The 17,486-nt window shown below is 42.4% G+C and overlaps 1 protein-coding gene across 1 annotated transcript in view; it reads right to left on the bottom strand.

Moving 5' to 3' along the window:
• Window positions 1-13,324: 13,324 nt before the first annotated feature.
• The window catches only part of SH3GL2 (SH3 domain containing GRB2 like 2, endophilin A1), a gene marked incomplete at its 5' end in the record, with an annotated part of 59,864 nt that continues 55,702 nt past the window's right edge, over window positions 13,325-17,486 (bottom strand). The window contains 2 exon segments of the mRNA NM_001329079.1: window positions 13,325-13,524; window positions 15,439-15,569. Coding sequence (NP_001316008.1) covers window positions 13,325-13,524; window positions 15,439-15,569 — 331 coding nt within the window.

Genomic DNA, 17,486 nt, shown 5'->3' with positions numbered 1-17,486 from the left:
GTCCAGATGTTCCTTCTGAAGACTTCACTAGCTAGAAGGAAGTGAATCAATGCTGGAAATCAAGGCCAATGGCCCTCTTCAGATACGTGGACAAGGATCACCCAAAGGGGTTGGTGTTACAGTCCTGTGGATTAAGCTGCTCCTTTCGATGACAGCAACCCATACAGGAGTACCAGTTTGAGTCTCACCTGTTCTTCCTCCCATCCAGCTCCCTGCTAATGCAGTAAAAAAGTGTATGATGGCCCAAGTACTTGGGACCCTGCTGTCCATTGGAAGGCCCGGCTTTATCTTGGCTCACCCCCAGCTCTTGAGGCCATTTGAGGAGTGAACAAGAGGATGGAACATCTCTCCCTGTCTCTCCCTCTTTGCCCCATCACTCTGCTTTCCAATAAATAAATAATTTTTTTAAGTTCCAAAGTATTTATGTATTTTTAAAAAACACAGAGAGCAAGTTCTAGAATTTCCCCAGCTTAAAGATTCTTGGGCCTGCATCCTAAAACACATGAAATACCATATTTTAAGAGAGAGAAGAGGAAGTGGCATTAACTTATTTCTGAAGAGGAGTCTTGCTCTTCACACAATCTGAACAGTCTCCAACAATGTCCAGTGAAGGGGAGCCGGACTAGTGGAAGGTGCATTCCAGACCTCCCGGCAGGAAGGACCTCCTGGTAGAAATAATTGCATCAGGGCTATCAGAGCACAGTGAAGCTGAACATTGCCACTACCAACCAGCTGAACTCAGATTAAGCACACCAAGATTAAAATTTAGCATTCTGTACAGCTCACCTACACAGACGAGGCAGATTGGATGATGCAGTCTTTTTAGCCTATGTGATAGTTTTCCCACCAGCTGGCATCCCACATTGCTTGAGTGAATGTTTAACTATTGTTAAATAAATAAATCCTTGCTGCTAGTCCTTCTGAGACCTATTACATAGGACTGCCCATGTGAGAAACAGCTTGCTCACACAAATCAATCCTTGAAATTTGAAGCATCTGGCCTAGTGACTTCAATTTTAGGCTTACATTTGAAAGCATGGCTTGATTGCTGTGTTCATTTAGCATCTCTCACATAATCAGCAGTCCCACAGGCCTCTCATCAGACCTCAGCTTCAGCTCTGCTGGAGGATAACAGCCTGTATCTCTGAGAAGCTCAAAAGGACTTCCAAAACTAATTGGGGTGGCATTCCACAGATGTATTTAAGAAAACCCATACTGTCAAACATTCCCTGCAAAATTCCCGACAATCTATTAGGTCTTGACAATGGAATTAGTAGAGTCAGAGCTTGCGTATTACTTATATATGCTGTTACTGAATAACATAGCATTCTTGTTCATTCAAAAAATAAAACAATCCTCTAAACACTTGGGCTATGCTCCTGAGACTTTACATCCTGTTCAATGGAATCAGGAAATGGTCAACTCTGAATCTGGGGCAAGAACCTTACCACATGAGTCTCCTAGAAAACAAGGAAGCCAGGAGAGACAATTAAGGTTGTATCAAAAATATTCAGAATTCAACTTGAATGGACTCCCACTGGCCAACATAGGGGTAGTTTGAGTATCAGTAAGGATGACTCTAGTAGGTTGATACATCTTAGTATCTTTACATCCACACACTCATAATGATTCATCATAATCATTTGGTCACCACCAAAGGTGAATTAATTCACTATTTTGAAAACAGGAAAATAGAAGGGGAAAAAAACACAAATTTTATACTGCCTATTCTATAATGATTATACACCAGAGAAACAAGCAGCAGATAAAAAGCAGTTTCTCTTTACAGAAATATTCTAGTAAAAATGAAGGAATGATGAGATTAGAATATTAACTTTACAACTCCTCAAGAATTAATTTACCTAAGGAATCAATGGCTGTCAAAGTCACAAAAAGTTAAATCATCAAAAATTAAAATTCTTGTGGACAAACACAACAAAAGATAGCCTTGCTAAAAACCCAAGCACTTCTCTAGTTCTGTGTACCAAATTACTGCGGACAAAGAGGATAGTGTGAAACACCATTGAATGAACATACAGGCTGTGCTTATATCCTGAATAAATTGCAATAAATTTAAAAAGGGAGAGGAAACTGATAGATTGTCTTCAGTGACATACCGACCCTCCTTCATATTAAAAGGAAACTCTGGATTCCTTCATGCTTTTTTATTGACCTCAGAGTGGTCCTGACCCCCTTCAAACTCAAAGTCACAGTTTTCCCACGACCTGAGCTATGGCAATGCTCTTACTCTGACACAGTATTAGTCCTCAGATCCTTCCTCCTGCCCCAATGTTCTTGAGATCCCATCCCTCATCTTCTTCAGTTCATTTACATAAACTGAAGCCTTATTACTTACATATTATCAGCCCCGTTTGATCTAAATATGCCACAGCACTGATTTTACCCAAGATTTCTGGTTGTGGGAAGATCAAGGGGATTGGAAAGATGTCACTTGTGCTAGAAGTGCTGGTCAAAAGGGACTCTGATTCAAAGTAGTTGTCCAAGAATAAAGAACGGTAGAGCACATCCGAGCCACAATCCTTAACATGCAGCCAAGAGTCAAGATGCAGGGAGATCAAATATAAACATCAAATCAAAGGGAAGAAGATATTATAAATAAAATTAAGAGCCAAAAACCAATTAGGACCCAGATTGGAGGAGAAAGAAGAAGAGAAAAACTGAGAGCTTAATTGGATACAAGGGGCAGGGTGGACATTGATTGATTTTTGTTTGTCCAGCATTCTCCTTTCAATTAGGGAGCTACTTCCCTCCAAATGAAAGCCTTGCCCCTCCTCCTCCACAAGGGATGGCAATGTGCAATGCCGAGACCATCAAGGGGCCATACGCACCTAATCACAGTGAAAGGACCATAGTGACTGGTCCAAGGATAGACACAGATCCTTGACAGGCCAACCAGAGTTCTTCCATTAAATTTGGATATGAGAGAGAAAGGGCACCTCTTTCTGTAAGGGTAAAGACATACATCTGTCAGCAATCATCTTGCCCATGATGTGCAAAGAGTTGTCTGTGGCAGGAGACACTTTAACAAGCACATTAAGAGCAGGAGAAATATGCAGAGCTGTGAAACTCTTCTTTTAAAATGAGGACAATAAACTCCAGGGACATGACTTATGCCATGAGATCTAGTCACCCAAAGTAAGCCCCATCATTAAGCTTACCAATTACATGTGCCAAGTCATTCCTTATTTATGCTTTAGTGTGTGTTAGGTTACTGTCATTTGCCACCAAGACTTTCACTGAACAATGTGTAGGACAGGTATTAACTGTCTCCATTCAAGACCCTCACAGGCAATGGCTTGTCCAGTTTGTCCACTTATTTGGTTTCCCCAGTTTGCCACCACCATTCTTTAAAACTCATTGGCTTTAATCATATAGCTCCTGCTTTCTCCCTAGCATGAAGAATAAATAGCTTCTTACTGAGTGATTTTGTATTATTCTATACTGCATACAGTCTCCAAATAACCAAAGCCACAAACTGTCATGGTTTAATGTTATATTTGTTGAGAAAAGGTGCATAAATAGTATTTTTAAATGCACCCATTTTCCCACTGATTTAAATTACCACTTAAGAAATGTTTTACAGAGGAAGACTCTGAGGCAGGAGTCAGAAGAACATGCCTGAACCCATGAGCCTTGGCTTGGTTTGATTAAATCATGTGGCACGCTTACTCTGTGTCTTGACCTATTTTAAACATTTCACATAAAATAACTCATTTAATCCTTAATAATCTATAACAATTAGGCCAGTGCTATTAAATCCCCATTTGATAAATAAAGAAACTGAGGCACAGAAAGCTTAAATAATCTTCCAAACATAACAGGGTTAGTAAATGCTGGGGACAAGGGGCAGTCATGTGTTTTGAATTTGGGGACATGTGTCCCTCATCCATAAAATATGAATTATTTGAAATGCTGTGTGCAATGTTGCAAGAAAAGCAGAGGCTTTGGAATCAGGAGAATTTGGTCTTGAATTCTGAGCTGCAGTTCCTTCACATGCAAGGTTGACAACACCTTTCTCTTGGGTTTGTGGTGTGGATGAAATGAAATAACATATGTCAAGTACCTATGAAAGGCTTTGGAAAACCCCTCCTCTGGTGAAGCAGATAGAATTAACAGAGCAAGACTTTTAGGCCGGACACTCAAAGCAAATTGGATTAAGAGACTATTGTCTATAGATTTTTAAGTAAAATACTTGAAGCATTTGAATCCTTTCCTAGGACAGAAAGATATACTCGCCACAAGTGAGGTAAGAGAGTTGCCATTAGAGATGACCAGGTGTATGGTTTCTACCCTGAGGAAAAAGTGGATTGAACCATATACTCCCCTCTCCAGGAAATACTCACCAAGTGGCCACCACAGAGGCTCAGCCTTGTGTGTAGACAGAACCTCTGTATATTCCAGTATCACCAAATGAGTTGTGCCAGCTCAGGGGTCAAGACCTTGAAGACAATTGAAACATCATGGCTTCAGCTGGGAGCTATATCAGCAATGTCAGTGTCTGAACAGTGTTTGGATAAACACAGAAGACGGTGAAAGCTTCTCACTTCTCTTCCACCCACAGAGATGACACCTCCATCTCATGACAAAAAGAATCTGAGTAGGAATTCTATGATGCATCACCATCCACGCATACACACGGCTGCATGAGATGCAAATGCCCCAGTTTTCCTCCAGGAGGTCATACATCAGGATAGAAACAAAGTTGATAGGAGTAATGCTATTTTGAGCAAAGCTAGGAGACAGCTATAATCCTCAAAGTCAAAAACATGGAAGACCTGTCCAAAGGAGCCAAATTGGGTGGGTGCAGGGGAATGCTTAGTGAGCCTGCTCAGGGGCTCAGGAGATGTCAGCAATACCCTTCCGCCAAGTAAGGAGCTTCCCCTGATGTGACAGGTAATTATCCCTATATATAACAAGAGTTGCAAAACCTGGAGAGAGAAGGGCAGAAATGGACTGAGCAGAAGCTGCATGTCGTGTGGTATAGTGTACAGTGTGCATTACTTCAAAACCATTTTACCAGGACTGGCATTGTGGTACAGCTGTTAAAGCCTCCCCCTACCACACTGTCATCCCATATGGGTGCCGGTTCATGTCCCAGCTGCTCCACTTCCAATCCAGCTCCCTGCTAATGGCCTGATAAAAGCAGCAAAAAGTGGCCCAAGGGCTTGGGCCTCTGCACCCACATGGGAGACCTGGATGAAGCTTCTGACTCCTGGCCTCAAAAGTTAGCATCAGAAATGGCCCTATAAAGCAAATGCTCAGAATGGAATATTGGAGCACATTACCCACCTGCCAGATGGCAAATATTTCTTTGAAGGACACAGCACCACAATTACTGACTTCTACCTGTGAGGCTCAGGTTTGGGTACAAGTGGAAAGTGAAGAGTTAAACATGGGACTTGAATAGTACAGGACAATGGCTGTTACAGGAATTGTGGGATTGATTGGCTTTGATAGCTATCTTGAGGATCTTGAAAAACTAAATTATGGCTATGGGTCAGGCAACCATAAAGTGAAAACAGAGATCCTCAGGAAAGCTCTTAGGAGGCCTCATTCCATGCAGTACAGGGTAGACTATAGGAATCAGTTCAGAACCTCTCCAAGAGGCATAGCTATGAAGAAAACGGAAGGTACAGTCTCAGCAGTTCTTTTATAGCCGAGCCAGAAGTGGGGTCCAGAAAGCTGTGATGGAGTTGTCTAGGTCTAGGCTTGAATAATCCTATCAGAGGCAATCTTTCCCTCCATTTTTAGAAATCCTGAGTCTGGAGCTTTGCAAGCTCTGCTCCTGCTGCCTGTAGGCCGATCAAGTATTACAGTTCAGTACAGCAGGAACAGGGGAATATAATCCCTGCTCTGGGAGAAAGGACCTACCCATTGAAGGAAGAGTGGTCTATGACATACTGGTAGGAGCCACAGGAAGATACCTGAGAGTGGCGCTGAGAGTGGTGTACTGGGGATGGGTTATAGGGAATACAAAGCTGAAGTGGGAAGACTGAAGGGCATGGGGTGTCTCATCTGTTTTTCAGCATTCACTCTTGTAGCCAGTCTTAATGTGCTTCTGGGATAGCTCCTTGAAACTTGGACATGATAACAACCTGCAGTAAACAGGGTAGAGATGATGGAGCTACCTTGCATAGTGGATAAGGGAGAAGATTTATGGAGCTAAGCACATTACATGGGATGGTAGCTAATCATACTGGAACTATTTGATAATGAAGCCTTTTTTTCCATTTAACTAGAATGTCTCACTTTTTGTACTTTAGAACATTCTGGGGTGGGTGCACTATGGTGCAGGTTAAGTCGCTGCTTGGAACACTTGCATTACTTATCAGAGTGCTTGGGATCAAGTCTCACCTCCACTTCCAATATAATTTCCTGCTAATGCACATGGGAGGCAGTAGATAGCTGAGGTACTTGGATTCCTGCCAGTCATGTGAGTCTCTCTCTCTCTCCACCTCTGTCACTCTGCCTTTCAAATAAATAAATATATCTTTTAAAAAAACTACATATTATTCACATATTAGTGGTTGTCAAGTGATGGGGTATGGGGTACAAGCACAAATTAGCTGTTCATGGGCAAAGATTATTCCAAGGTGATGAGAATGTTTCAAAATTGGAATTTAGAGATGGTTGCATGAGTCTATGACTTAACAGAAAATCACTACACTGTACATTTTAGGTAAGTCAATTTCATATGTAAATTGTACAATAGAGTTGACTTTGATACTACTTTTTCTAAGAACATGATTGATACCCTAACTTGTATTACTATCTCTGGAGATTACAGTTTTTAAGGTTGCTATCCAAGGTGAAATACTGTGACCCAGAATGTCTTTTTCAGTTTAGTTTCAGAAAGCTGGGGTGAGACCACAGTGCTAGCTACAAAGCATCAGGCAGTTTCAGGTTTGGGTTATTCTTACACTACAAACATGAAGCCATTGGAAGCTGCGAGTCACTTCGTCTTAACTGAGTAACTATGCTAACTGATGAAAAATCATGGTTTCTTTGTTAGAAAAGCAAGGGCTAGACCAACCCTCTTCCTGAAGAGCAGGTATTACTTGACTAGATGTCAATCTGACAATTAGCCCTGCTAAAAATGACTGAGCGGTTCAAGGACCAATAGTTTAAGCAGCATGGCATGCAGGAAAAGGGACATCTTATGCTCTGGATGTTTATAAAACCATTAAGTAAATTTGTTAGATTTTTAACTAATTAAATTGTTTTTGGCCAGCAGAGGGCAATCTATGTTCCCTGAAACTACTTAGTAGATTTTTTTTAAAGGAAATAGTGTAAAAAACAATATAAAATCATCAGAAGGCACCAAAACTTATGACTGGGCATGTTAAGTCAGCTAGTCCTGGTCTCCTCGGACTCCTGAACCCCTTTTCTCCTTTCCATCTCTATTTCCTATGTAAGATTGCAGAGCTTCTGCTGTTCCTAAAAACATAAATTGAGAAAAAGATGTTACTGCTGATGTCAGGGATTATGTCTCTGAAATACCTTCAACTATCTGTTCTTGGGAAGCACCTGCATTATAAGGTGAAAGGAACCTGGCTACTCTTCCCCCTTCTGGGTTGCAAATCCACATCTATTCACTGACCCTCTTTGGTATTCTCAGAAAACAAAGAACTCCCCTGTCTGAGCCAAGGTACCCTTGGGTGTGGCCTTGAAGACCACCTGTGTAAGAACTATGGGGGTGTGGCCAGATGCTCGTTAAATATGCAGCTCTTGGTCCAACTCTAACTGAATCAGGACCTCTAGTGTCAGGACCTTGGAACCTGCATTTTACCACATGCTTATCGTGATTCTGCTGTCGCTATCAACTGAAACGTGTGACCCTTGGATCAAAATGAGAACAAGAGCAACATCACCTGAGGAGCTGAAGTCTAACTGTAGACATACCTCTCTCTGATTCCCTCCGGAGACATAGGAAAAGTGTGGCAAAGCACAAAGGCATGGCTTGGACAAAGGTGGGATTCCAGATCCAGTGCATCTCTTCTGTCATCAGCAAAGTTTGAAGAAACACCAGAAGTCCTACATTTGCAAGATCGCTCTGAGGGGGGGTGGAAATTCATGCACTAGATGTTACCGAATCAATCAATCGTGAATGTCTCAAATGAAGTAAAAAATAGTAATTAAGAGGTTTGTGAGTAGTTGGCTGCTAGTTTAAAGCAGTTTCACATGGACTAGGAGCATCTCACACTCGCCTGTATCTCACCCCTTGGGAAGATGCTATAAAGACTGACCAGATTTTCCAAGCTATGCTGAAGCAGCCATCAGAGCTTGATTGAAGTGGGAGCACTCAGGTCTGCAAAGCAGGCCTCGACTTTCCCAGCCAACATCCTCCTCAGAAAGCTCATTTGGTGTGTGAGCACAAAGAACAATTTAGTGGGGATGGGGTAGGCAATTACACAATAGTGTGTCTGTATCTGCTCATCCCTCTCAACCTCCAAGTCAGGGCCTAAATACCAGGTAACAGCTGGCTCTTCCCGGGTGGTACTACCCCAAGTGGGGCCAGAGACTGGCGAAGCACCACCACGGAGCTTGTAGGAAATGCCCATTCTTGAGAATGCTGTCCAGATGTACTGAATTAAGAGTATCTAGGAATACAGTCTGAGCACGGATTTTAACAAGACTCAGATCATTTTTTCTGTATGGAAGTCTTTTTTACAGTTCACTGTGTTTAGCTGTTTTCTTGAACATTTTTTAAAGGAATTTATTAATCCATTAGATTCTAAGGGTCACGGCAAATGCATAATTACTACAACAAAATTCGTATCAATTCTCATATTAATGTGATATTAACACAAAGAGGACAGATTCAATGTAGTTCATGGTTACAATTCTAAGAATTCCCCCCCTCCCTGTTTTTAGTTTTAGTTAAAGCTTTTATGCTCCACTAAATAAAGACTTCAAGGAGGAAAAAATACAAAGCCCTAGACTGGGCTGATTCTGATGCACATCAGTGCTTTAGATGCACTGTGTTTTCTTCCTAAACTTTTCTGATGGTAGGAACTCCCCACACCCCTGTGGGTGATTCTGAGCATCTGGTATGAGAATCTGGAAATTCAGTCTGCACCACAATTACCCCGAGGTGATTCTCATCATCAGGTAACTTTAGGAGACCCTAGGTGCCTTTCTGGTTTCTTATCTCCACCAGTCCAGATGGAGTTAGCTATGTTGATAACAGATGCACTTAACAATCGCTGGGCGGAATTGTTAAAAATGGATTCTCTGGCCTTTTCCCAAATTCGAGTGAGTCACTGTGTTCACCTTCCTTTTTGAGAACATGGTATTGAGATGGCTGCTCTCCATTCTTTTGTTTCCAAACCCCACAACTGGCTCCACTCCTGTCAGGAGCCACAGTTCTCTCCTGCCCCAGTGGCAGGCAAACAGCTGGCCATGAATTCCACAGCATGGCCATCAGTGGTTAGCATTCAATGGGCTGTTAAAATAGATCTGTTATGTTCCTTGCCTGACAGCTCCTTTGACCTAGGGGTCATAACTGGTCCCCAACAACCAGGCTTGAAATTGCTGGCATGGCCTTGTAGGATTGTTAATTCTTCTTCACCAACCATCATCCAGAACTCCCAATGGTTTCCGCAGTATCCTTCTTCAGCACAAATCCTTCCAACATCACCTTACCAACCCCAGGAGAAAGTCATATTGTAGTCATTAACTGGCTAATGGAAGTGCTTTAAAACTGTCCACGTGGTTCCATCCAGAACACTCAAAGTACACCCTTGAGGTAATCCTGATTTCCTACAAAGCATACACAGCAGAGGACTTGGCACATCCCAGGACATATGCTGCAGTGTTCCGCGGAAACCTCCACTCTTTTTTTTTTTTTTTTTTTTTTTTGATAGGCAGAGTGGACAGAGAGAGAGACAGAGAGAGAAAGGTCTTCCTTTGCCGTTGGTTCACCCTCCAATGGCCGCCGCTGCAGCCGGCGCACCGCGCTGATCCGATGGCAGGAGCCAGGATCCAGGTGCTTTTTCCTGGTCTCCCATGGGGTGCAGGGCCCAAGCACCTGGGCCATCCTCCACTGCACTCCCTGGCCACAGCAGAGAGCTGGCCTGGAAGAGGGGCAACTGGGACAGAATCCGGCGCCCCGACCGGGACTAGAACCCGGTGTGCCGGCGCCGCAAGGTGGAGGATTAGCCTATTGAGCCACGGCGCCGGCTCGCGGAAACCTCCACTCTTGGTCACATAATTCTTACACTCTACTGATTTATAAGGGAAACTAAGTATTTTCCAGCTTTAAGTTCTATCAAACCTATTAGAAAAATAGAGACAACAGCTACACTGAAACTTGTTTGCCATTTTAATTTAGCTCCACTTTAATTAGTTTATCCTGTAATCAGATGAAGAACGTTAGGAAAAATTAAACTTCAAGCTGTATTTCAGTTACTTAATTGTTTTCTATACTTAAAGCTTTGTGAAAAGATACTCACTACACTTCCATAAAAACAAGGAAATCAAACAGTTCTGAATTTGCTACACATACCCCTACTGATCTCCAAGACTCCCTCAAAGAAAGATTGAGTCCTTTGGATTCTGCAGCCAAAGGATTTTTTTTTTTTTTTCATTTCACATTGGCTCCGAATAAGATTATTTCATCTGATGTAGGGTCTTGCTGTTAGCTTCCCTTTGGGGTCATGCAGATAGTATTAAACAGGCATAGCTGAAATCAGTGTATCACATGAAAGATAACAGAATGCATTATTAGTCCAAATATGGCCAGATGCATGTATATCTCTTTGTTGACTTGGTATATCATTCAGATTACATATTATTACATCAATATCACACTATCTTAATTACTATAACTTTAAAATGTTTTAGGTCTGACGAGATAGGGCATCTTGAGTGTGGCAAGGCAAATAATGCTTTTTCAGATAAATTTTACAACAGGTTTAAGATTCAATTTGTTAATTTTCAAACACAAAGAAACCAGCTTCCTGAGATTTTGACTAAAACTGCACTGAATTCACAGATAAGTTTAGGGAGAAAAAATACTTTATGTTACTGACTTTTCTAATCCATGAACACAGAATGCCTTTCACAAATGTTCATAGATTTCTACGTAAAGATCTTGGATAATCTAGGTCAATGTCTATCAATGGGTTTTTTGATTTGTAGATATTTTCTAAATTGTTTTTTTCTAATTAGTTATTAGTATATAACAATAAAATATTTTAAACACATCTTAAATCCAGTAAAACTATTATGTTCAGGTATCTATTCTAACAGTTTATCACTGGATTCTTCTGTTTTCTACATGCATAAGGTCATTGGTAACTTCTTTTCTTGACTTAAACAATGACTTCGAAACACACTAAAACTCATAGAGCTAGCAAAAATATTTTCATGCTAGACTAGTTCACATATAGAATTTAGTAGATTAGATTAAAGCCGTTCATGCTAGATTAGAAAATACGAATCATTGGCCTTCATACAGAAGACTAGAAAGGGCACTTAACAAATACATCAAGAACATGCTCATTATCTCAGGAGCTCAGTAAATACATGGACGTATTCTGTGTGCACCACTCCTCTGTTCCACCCACCTACTCCTGCACCACACATGTACATGAAGAACAAAGAATGCCTGTTACACCTTGACTAAACTGTATTTCCATGTCTATTTCTTTCTCTCCAAGAACAAAACAAAACAGAGAACAGGTTGACATAGCATATTTTATTTGTCCCTGACATTCTTCTGATATCACCATTGACAATCATCTCATTTCTTATCAGGTCTTCCAAATTCTTCTTCTTCCTTGGATTTCCTAGAAGTTACCAGTGTCCAGGCTAGCTCATTTCTTGCTGTTGGAACTTCCCCTGCTCACAGAGAGGCAGATTTGAAGTAGAACTAGGTCTGGTTTGGTTACATCAGAGAGCAACGAAGACAAGCCCTAATCCACCCATTGTTGGACCCAAAGAACTGACACAAAATGAAGGAGCAGAGTCTTTGGTTCTGTCTTCAGCAATATTTATTGGAAACAGTAACGCTTCCCATGGCGAGAGTTTATACATTAAGCAGTAAGATTTGCCTTTCACTCCACATGATCCACTACCGCAGGTGGCACATCGGAAGCAGCACATTAAACCTCTGAAGTCAGAGTCTGTACAGCTAGATAAATAGAACTCTGGATTTCTAACAGGACTTTCATGGCTGATACAGGGGAAAAACACTGGTAAGCTTACACACAGCACTGTACACACAAAATGGGGGTGGAATAGGAAGGACGGATGTAAAAGCAAAGACTGACCTGGGAAAGAGTTTTGCATATGCAGCCACATACCTTAAACTGCTAAGCACAAAGATCATCCTTATTTGGTCCTCATTGAGGGCAGAATACGCACAAATGATGTTCAAAGAACACAAGGTTGAAGTGGAAAGGAAAGACATCAAGTGTCTCTTTATCTATGGAGCAGTGGGAAACGGTTATTAGTGTCCTTCTCCTTAAGTCTCTGTGCCAAACGGATTCACAAAACACATGACTCCTAAACAAAACCGAAGTGAAGATAGCTGTTCCCCCTCTCCTGTACCCTGCAGACGTGGCCTAGATATATATACAAGATTTCTGTACAGCAAGAAATGTGAGCTTGGAAAGCAGATCTCTTCCCAACGCCTCTCTTTTCAGCCTCTCCCACAATATGCTGACTGCAAAATGGAAATGCCCTCTCTGGCTTTACTAGGACAGGGTTGGGGAGAAACCTGGCTGTACCTCAAAAGTAGGCAGAAGTGGGAGGAATAAAGGTGACTATTTTCAGAGAATTTTTTGAACCCACAACAAACACGTTCTACTCATTCAGACCAGAAGACAATTTGCTGGTGAGGGAGGCTTTCTTTGACAACTCTGTGACTCACATATTTGTTTGGGAAGGGACGATGTGAAAGCAAGACCTTTCCCCTCTTCAAAAGGAGAACTTGAGACCTAGAGAAGGCCCCGGGTGATAGACAATATCTTCAGTAGGATGTTTTTTCTGTGAATGTGGCTCGTGGTCATATTCTAAGGAACCACAGCCTCCTGAGAACTGTGTGAACTGTAAACAGACTACTGGCTGGTCTCAGGTGGCATTTAGAAACAGCACATGCCATGCCCACCAGGCGAGGAAGATACCACCCATCACCATGCCTCTTGTCAGAGCACACAAGTCAACCAGAAACTTGGCAGGGCTTGATGACTTGGACCACTGCAGCCTGCACTTGAGATGTGTTATAAGCAGCATTACCAAAGCAGTGGTTAAACGTAACTACCTGGGTCAGGAGGAGGTGAGCCAACCATGTAACTCCCTAATGGGGCAGGGCGACCAGTATTTCCACATAATTGATGGGGAAAAAGCCTGACTGGCCATGAAGCATCCCTTCATACCAGTTCTCATCAATCTGATTAGTGAGTGTGATGATATCACCCTCCTTAAAGCCCAACTCCCCTTCATTCTCAGGTTCGAAGTCGTACAGAGCTCGGCAGCAGGGCTGATCCATTGGGGCACCTGGGAGTTGGAGCAGGAGAGAAGAACACAGAAGCACAAATGATATTTAACTCACAGTGTCCACCACCCGCTGTACCCCTCCCCAGCTTGTCATATCCCCTCTTTCCTCCTCATTCCTCCTACTGCAGAAGCTTCCTCTTAGTACTAAACTCCAATTTAGTTGCCAAGGCACTTTGTCCTCTTCCAGCTTGCCAAAGCCTTTGCAGATCTTTGCATACAACTGGCTGTCTCTGCTCCCAGTGTGAAAAGCAGTCCCATCTATTCTTATGATACATACAACAGAATTCACTGACATTTGCCTTCCTGACAATGCTGAATGACAGGAGACGCAGTGACTCAAAATGTTCATAACAAGATTTAGGTTAGTAACACAGCATGGCCAGAAGTTTTTGTACATTTGAAATAGTACAACTAATTACAAGGGCAATACTTGGCAATCTCAGAATAATAGTTCAGTTTTCATACTCCAAAATAATAAAAAACACTGGGTTCAAATTCTTATTTTGTGTGACCCTGACACTTCACTCCATCCAAAATTGGAAGTAAGAGTAGAAATTGCTTCACATTCCTCTGCAGTTATTAAATGAAACTAAATAAAAATTAAGTGATTTATACTTGGTAAAGTGTTGCATGTGAGCCATGCACTGGAGCCATGGCACATAACAATAAAATATTCTACCTTGAGTAAAATAATGAAGGGTGGAATCATACCTTAAAAGAGATTTATTTTAAATGAAAAATTTATATAGTAGGCATAAATATACGCATATAGACTGAGACAAATGCATAGGTAACTTAGAAGGGAACAAAGGGATGAATTTTGGCTTAGAGAAACCAGCATATTAATGATTCACCAAAGGAAAAGCAAGATATGTGATTGGTTTCTGAGCCGGGAGAAGCACAGGTGCAGTCAATTTACATGACTGGTCCTGAGAGCCCGCTAACAGTCTTTGCACCGCACACAAGGAGCAGCAGAATACAAAGGTGAGGGCGCCACCTGCTGGGTCAGGCATCTCTCTCGCTTTTTTTTTTTTTTTTTTTAAACAGTTTCCTGAGAAGATCTTAGACAAAGTTTTCTACTGTAGAACAAAGAGCAGTGTGGATACTAGAATAGGAGAAAGCCACATCTTTAACAACCGTTATCTAGTTTAAGACAGCTCCCACTTCTTCAACTAAGCAAGGTTGAAAATGTCAATACAAGCTTTGGTTCAATCTGTGTGTAGAAGGTGGAGAGGGTGACAACAAAAAGAATTCATCATTGGTATGAATCAATGTTTGGGAGATGAAATACAATCTAGCTATTATTATACCAATCACAGGACCACAGCAAGATAAACTGTTCAGGCATGAGGGGGTGGGAAAGGGAACCTAGCAAGTGTCGAGGTTTGAAATGTATCTCTCTGCAAATGCATTCAACCTTATGCTCCTGCCACTCAAGAAGTCCGACTCATGTTCCTGGAGCTGCTGTCTGTGGGTGACATGTGAATGTTTATGGGCACACACCGCCCAAGCTTTCATTTTGGTGCATTCTGGATTCACAAAAGGTAAAAAAGCAAGAATAAAAAAAAGATGACACTCCCTCAACAAGCCCACAAGTTTGGGTGACTTATGACTGCAAAGGACAGCCAAACTCAAAAGTGTTCGTTAGGACGTTAGTGTGTGCTGGTGACCAAGGAGGAGAAAATGGACATGTAAGAGGAGTTTTATAAATTACAGACACAGAAGGAGGAGGGGGAGGGAAAGAAAAGTGAAAGGTATTCCTTTAATAGTGCACCTGACAAACCACCCTGTAAGAAATGGATTACTGTGTATCTCTTATGCAGCCAGATTTGATTATTCCTAGGGTTTCTGGAAAGGTGCCAGCAGATTTGCCAAGGGCCCATGCAATGGAGTCTGCAGGCCTCGGCAGCTTACCTGCGGGCTTGGGAGTGCTCGTGTGGGAGAGACCCCCATTGGGCTGAGTACTGTCTCCCGTGGGAAATTCCAGGCTCATGCGGGGTTTAGGCTGATATTCTCTCCTAGGTTGAGAAGAAGCTTGTCTTATTCTGTATGGAAAAGAAAACAGGGGGGGAGATGATGCAGTTAAATGGGAAGTGAAAACAAAAGCAATACCATCCAGCAAGTGTGTGTTTGAGTCTCCCACAAATCTACCAGGAAAGGGTGCAGGAAATCCAAAAAGCATGTCTGTGACACTGAGATGTCTCACGAGGTCACAGCCATACTGTCTTCATTCTTTCTCTCAAGCCCTCATTTCTTCCCATATTTACATAGAGCTCTCTCTCTTTTTTTTAAAAAAAAACAAGATTTATTTATTTGAAAGGGAAAGTGAGAGTGAGAGTGAGAGTGAGAGTGAGAGTGAGAGTGAGAGTGAGAGAATCTTCCAGCCATAGGTCTATTCCCCAAATGCTCCCAACAGCCAGGGTTGGGCCAGGCTGAAGCCAGGAGCCAGGAGCTCCAGCAGGATCTCCCTTATGGGTGTCAGGAACTCTAGTCCTTGAGCCATCATCTGCTGTTTCCCAGGCCCATTAGCTGAGAGCCAGATTAAAAGTGGAGGAGCTGCGACCTGAACTGGATTCTGACATGGAATATGGGCATCCCACACAGTGGCTTAACCCACTGCACCACAATCCCTACCCCTATTCAGAGCTCTTTAAGCAAACATTCACTAGGCTAGTGCCAGGAACAAACAGTAAGACACAGTTCTTGCCCTCATGCATCTAATGATCTGTAGGGGAGGGTGAACATAAACGACTACCCTAAAGTAATTACAGATATGTATCTACCAAGGGCCACAGGAACACGAAGGGTAAGGAAAGGGAGGGATCCTTCGCTCCACGAGGAAGGTGGAAAAGTTTTAAGGAAGGGTAAAAGATATGCAAGAGTCAGATGGACATGAGGAAGAAACCTATTCCCCGTCCAACAAGAGAAGACAGAGAGAGGGAGGGAATTTAGCATCCTCAGTGTGATACAGCAAGGGAAGTGGATGGGTGTGGCCAACAAATGTATTCATACACATCCCTAAATATTTTCCAGAGTTTCAGATATTCAATAAACAAAATACCCAAGGATCTGCGAGGGTGAGAGAGGTTTAGGGTGTGGTGCCTGTGGAATGATACTGACTGTGAACTCCACATACACCTGTCAGGGGAAGAAGAGGAAAGTGGTCCCTTCGTGTTCACCAGATGTCACGGGATACACAAGACTTCTTTAGTGTCTGGACAGGGATGCCTGTAAGCCTTACTGGAGGCTTCAGTGTCACATGCAGTTCTACAAGGGAGCACTGAAGGGAGTTCCACAACGAAGGCACTAATCGAGAAGACCCTGAGGAGAGGAGACAGCCCGGAAGGGGAACAGGTGACATTCTCAGCATGGCAGCACCATCTGACTGGCATCCCTCTGTGTGCTTAGCCATCTAATCAGACCTGGAAGTCTAATCTGACCACGATCTGAGAATAAAGGCCACTGAGCCAAACCTTTGAAGTATGTGTGCTTAGCAAAATCCTCCTGCTTCATGTGGCTAAATAAAATAGTGCATGTCCTCAAATTATGATGGTTTGACAAGATTTTCTAACTTTATGAGGGTGTGAAAATGATATGCACTCAATAGGAACTATACTTCAAATTCTGATCTCCTACTGAGCTGGCGAAATGCCATTGTGCTACTCTGTTGTCACACTGGGCAGCAGCAACAGGCCACAGCCCCCAGCCAGCTACTTAGTCAAGATGGCAAAACAACTGATTCTCCACAGTGTGCTGTCTTGCTAAGCTATGGTGTTCTGTAAATTAGGTATATTAAATTCATTTTTGACTTTGGGTTTAACAAGATGAACTCCGTTGTAAGTCACCCTGTATTCATTTTACAGTACAGGGTTACTGCATAGAGTGGCTCAGGCTACCCTCTCTGATGGGGGAAGAAAGATTTCACCGTTGAGAGATATACACAGTAGGATAAGATAGAGGCT

The sequence above is a fragment of the Oryctolagus cuniculus genome, chromosome 1, assembly GCF_964237555.1.
Source record: "Oryctolagus cuniculus chromosome 1, mOryCun1.1, whole genome shotgun sequence".
NCBI lineage: Eukaryota > Metazoa > Chordata > Mammalia > Lagomorpha > Leporidae > Oryctolagus > Oryctolagus cuniculus.
The sequence above is the reverse complement of the archived record's forward strand: the minus strand, read 5'-3'. Positions and strand labels throughout refer to the sequence as shown.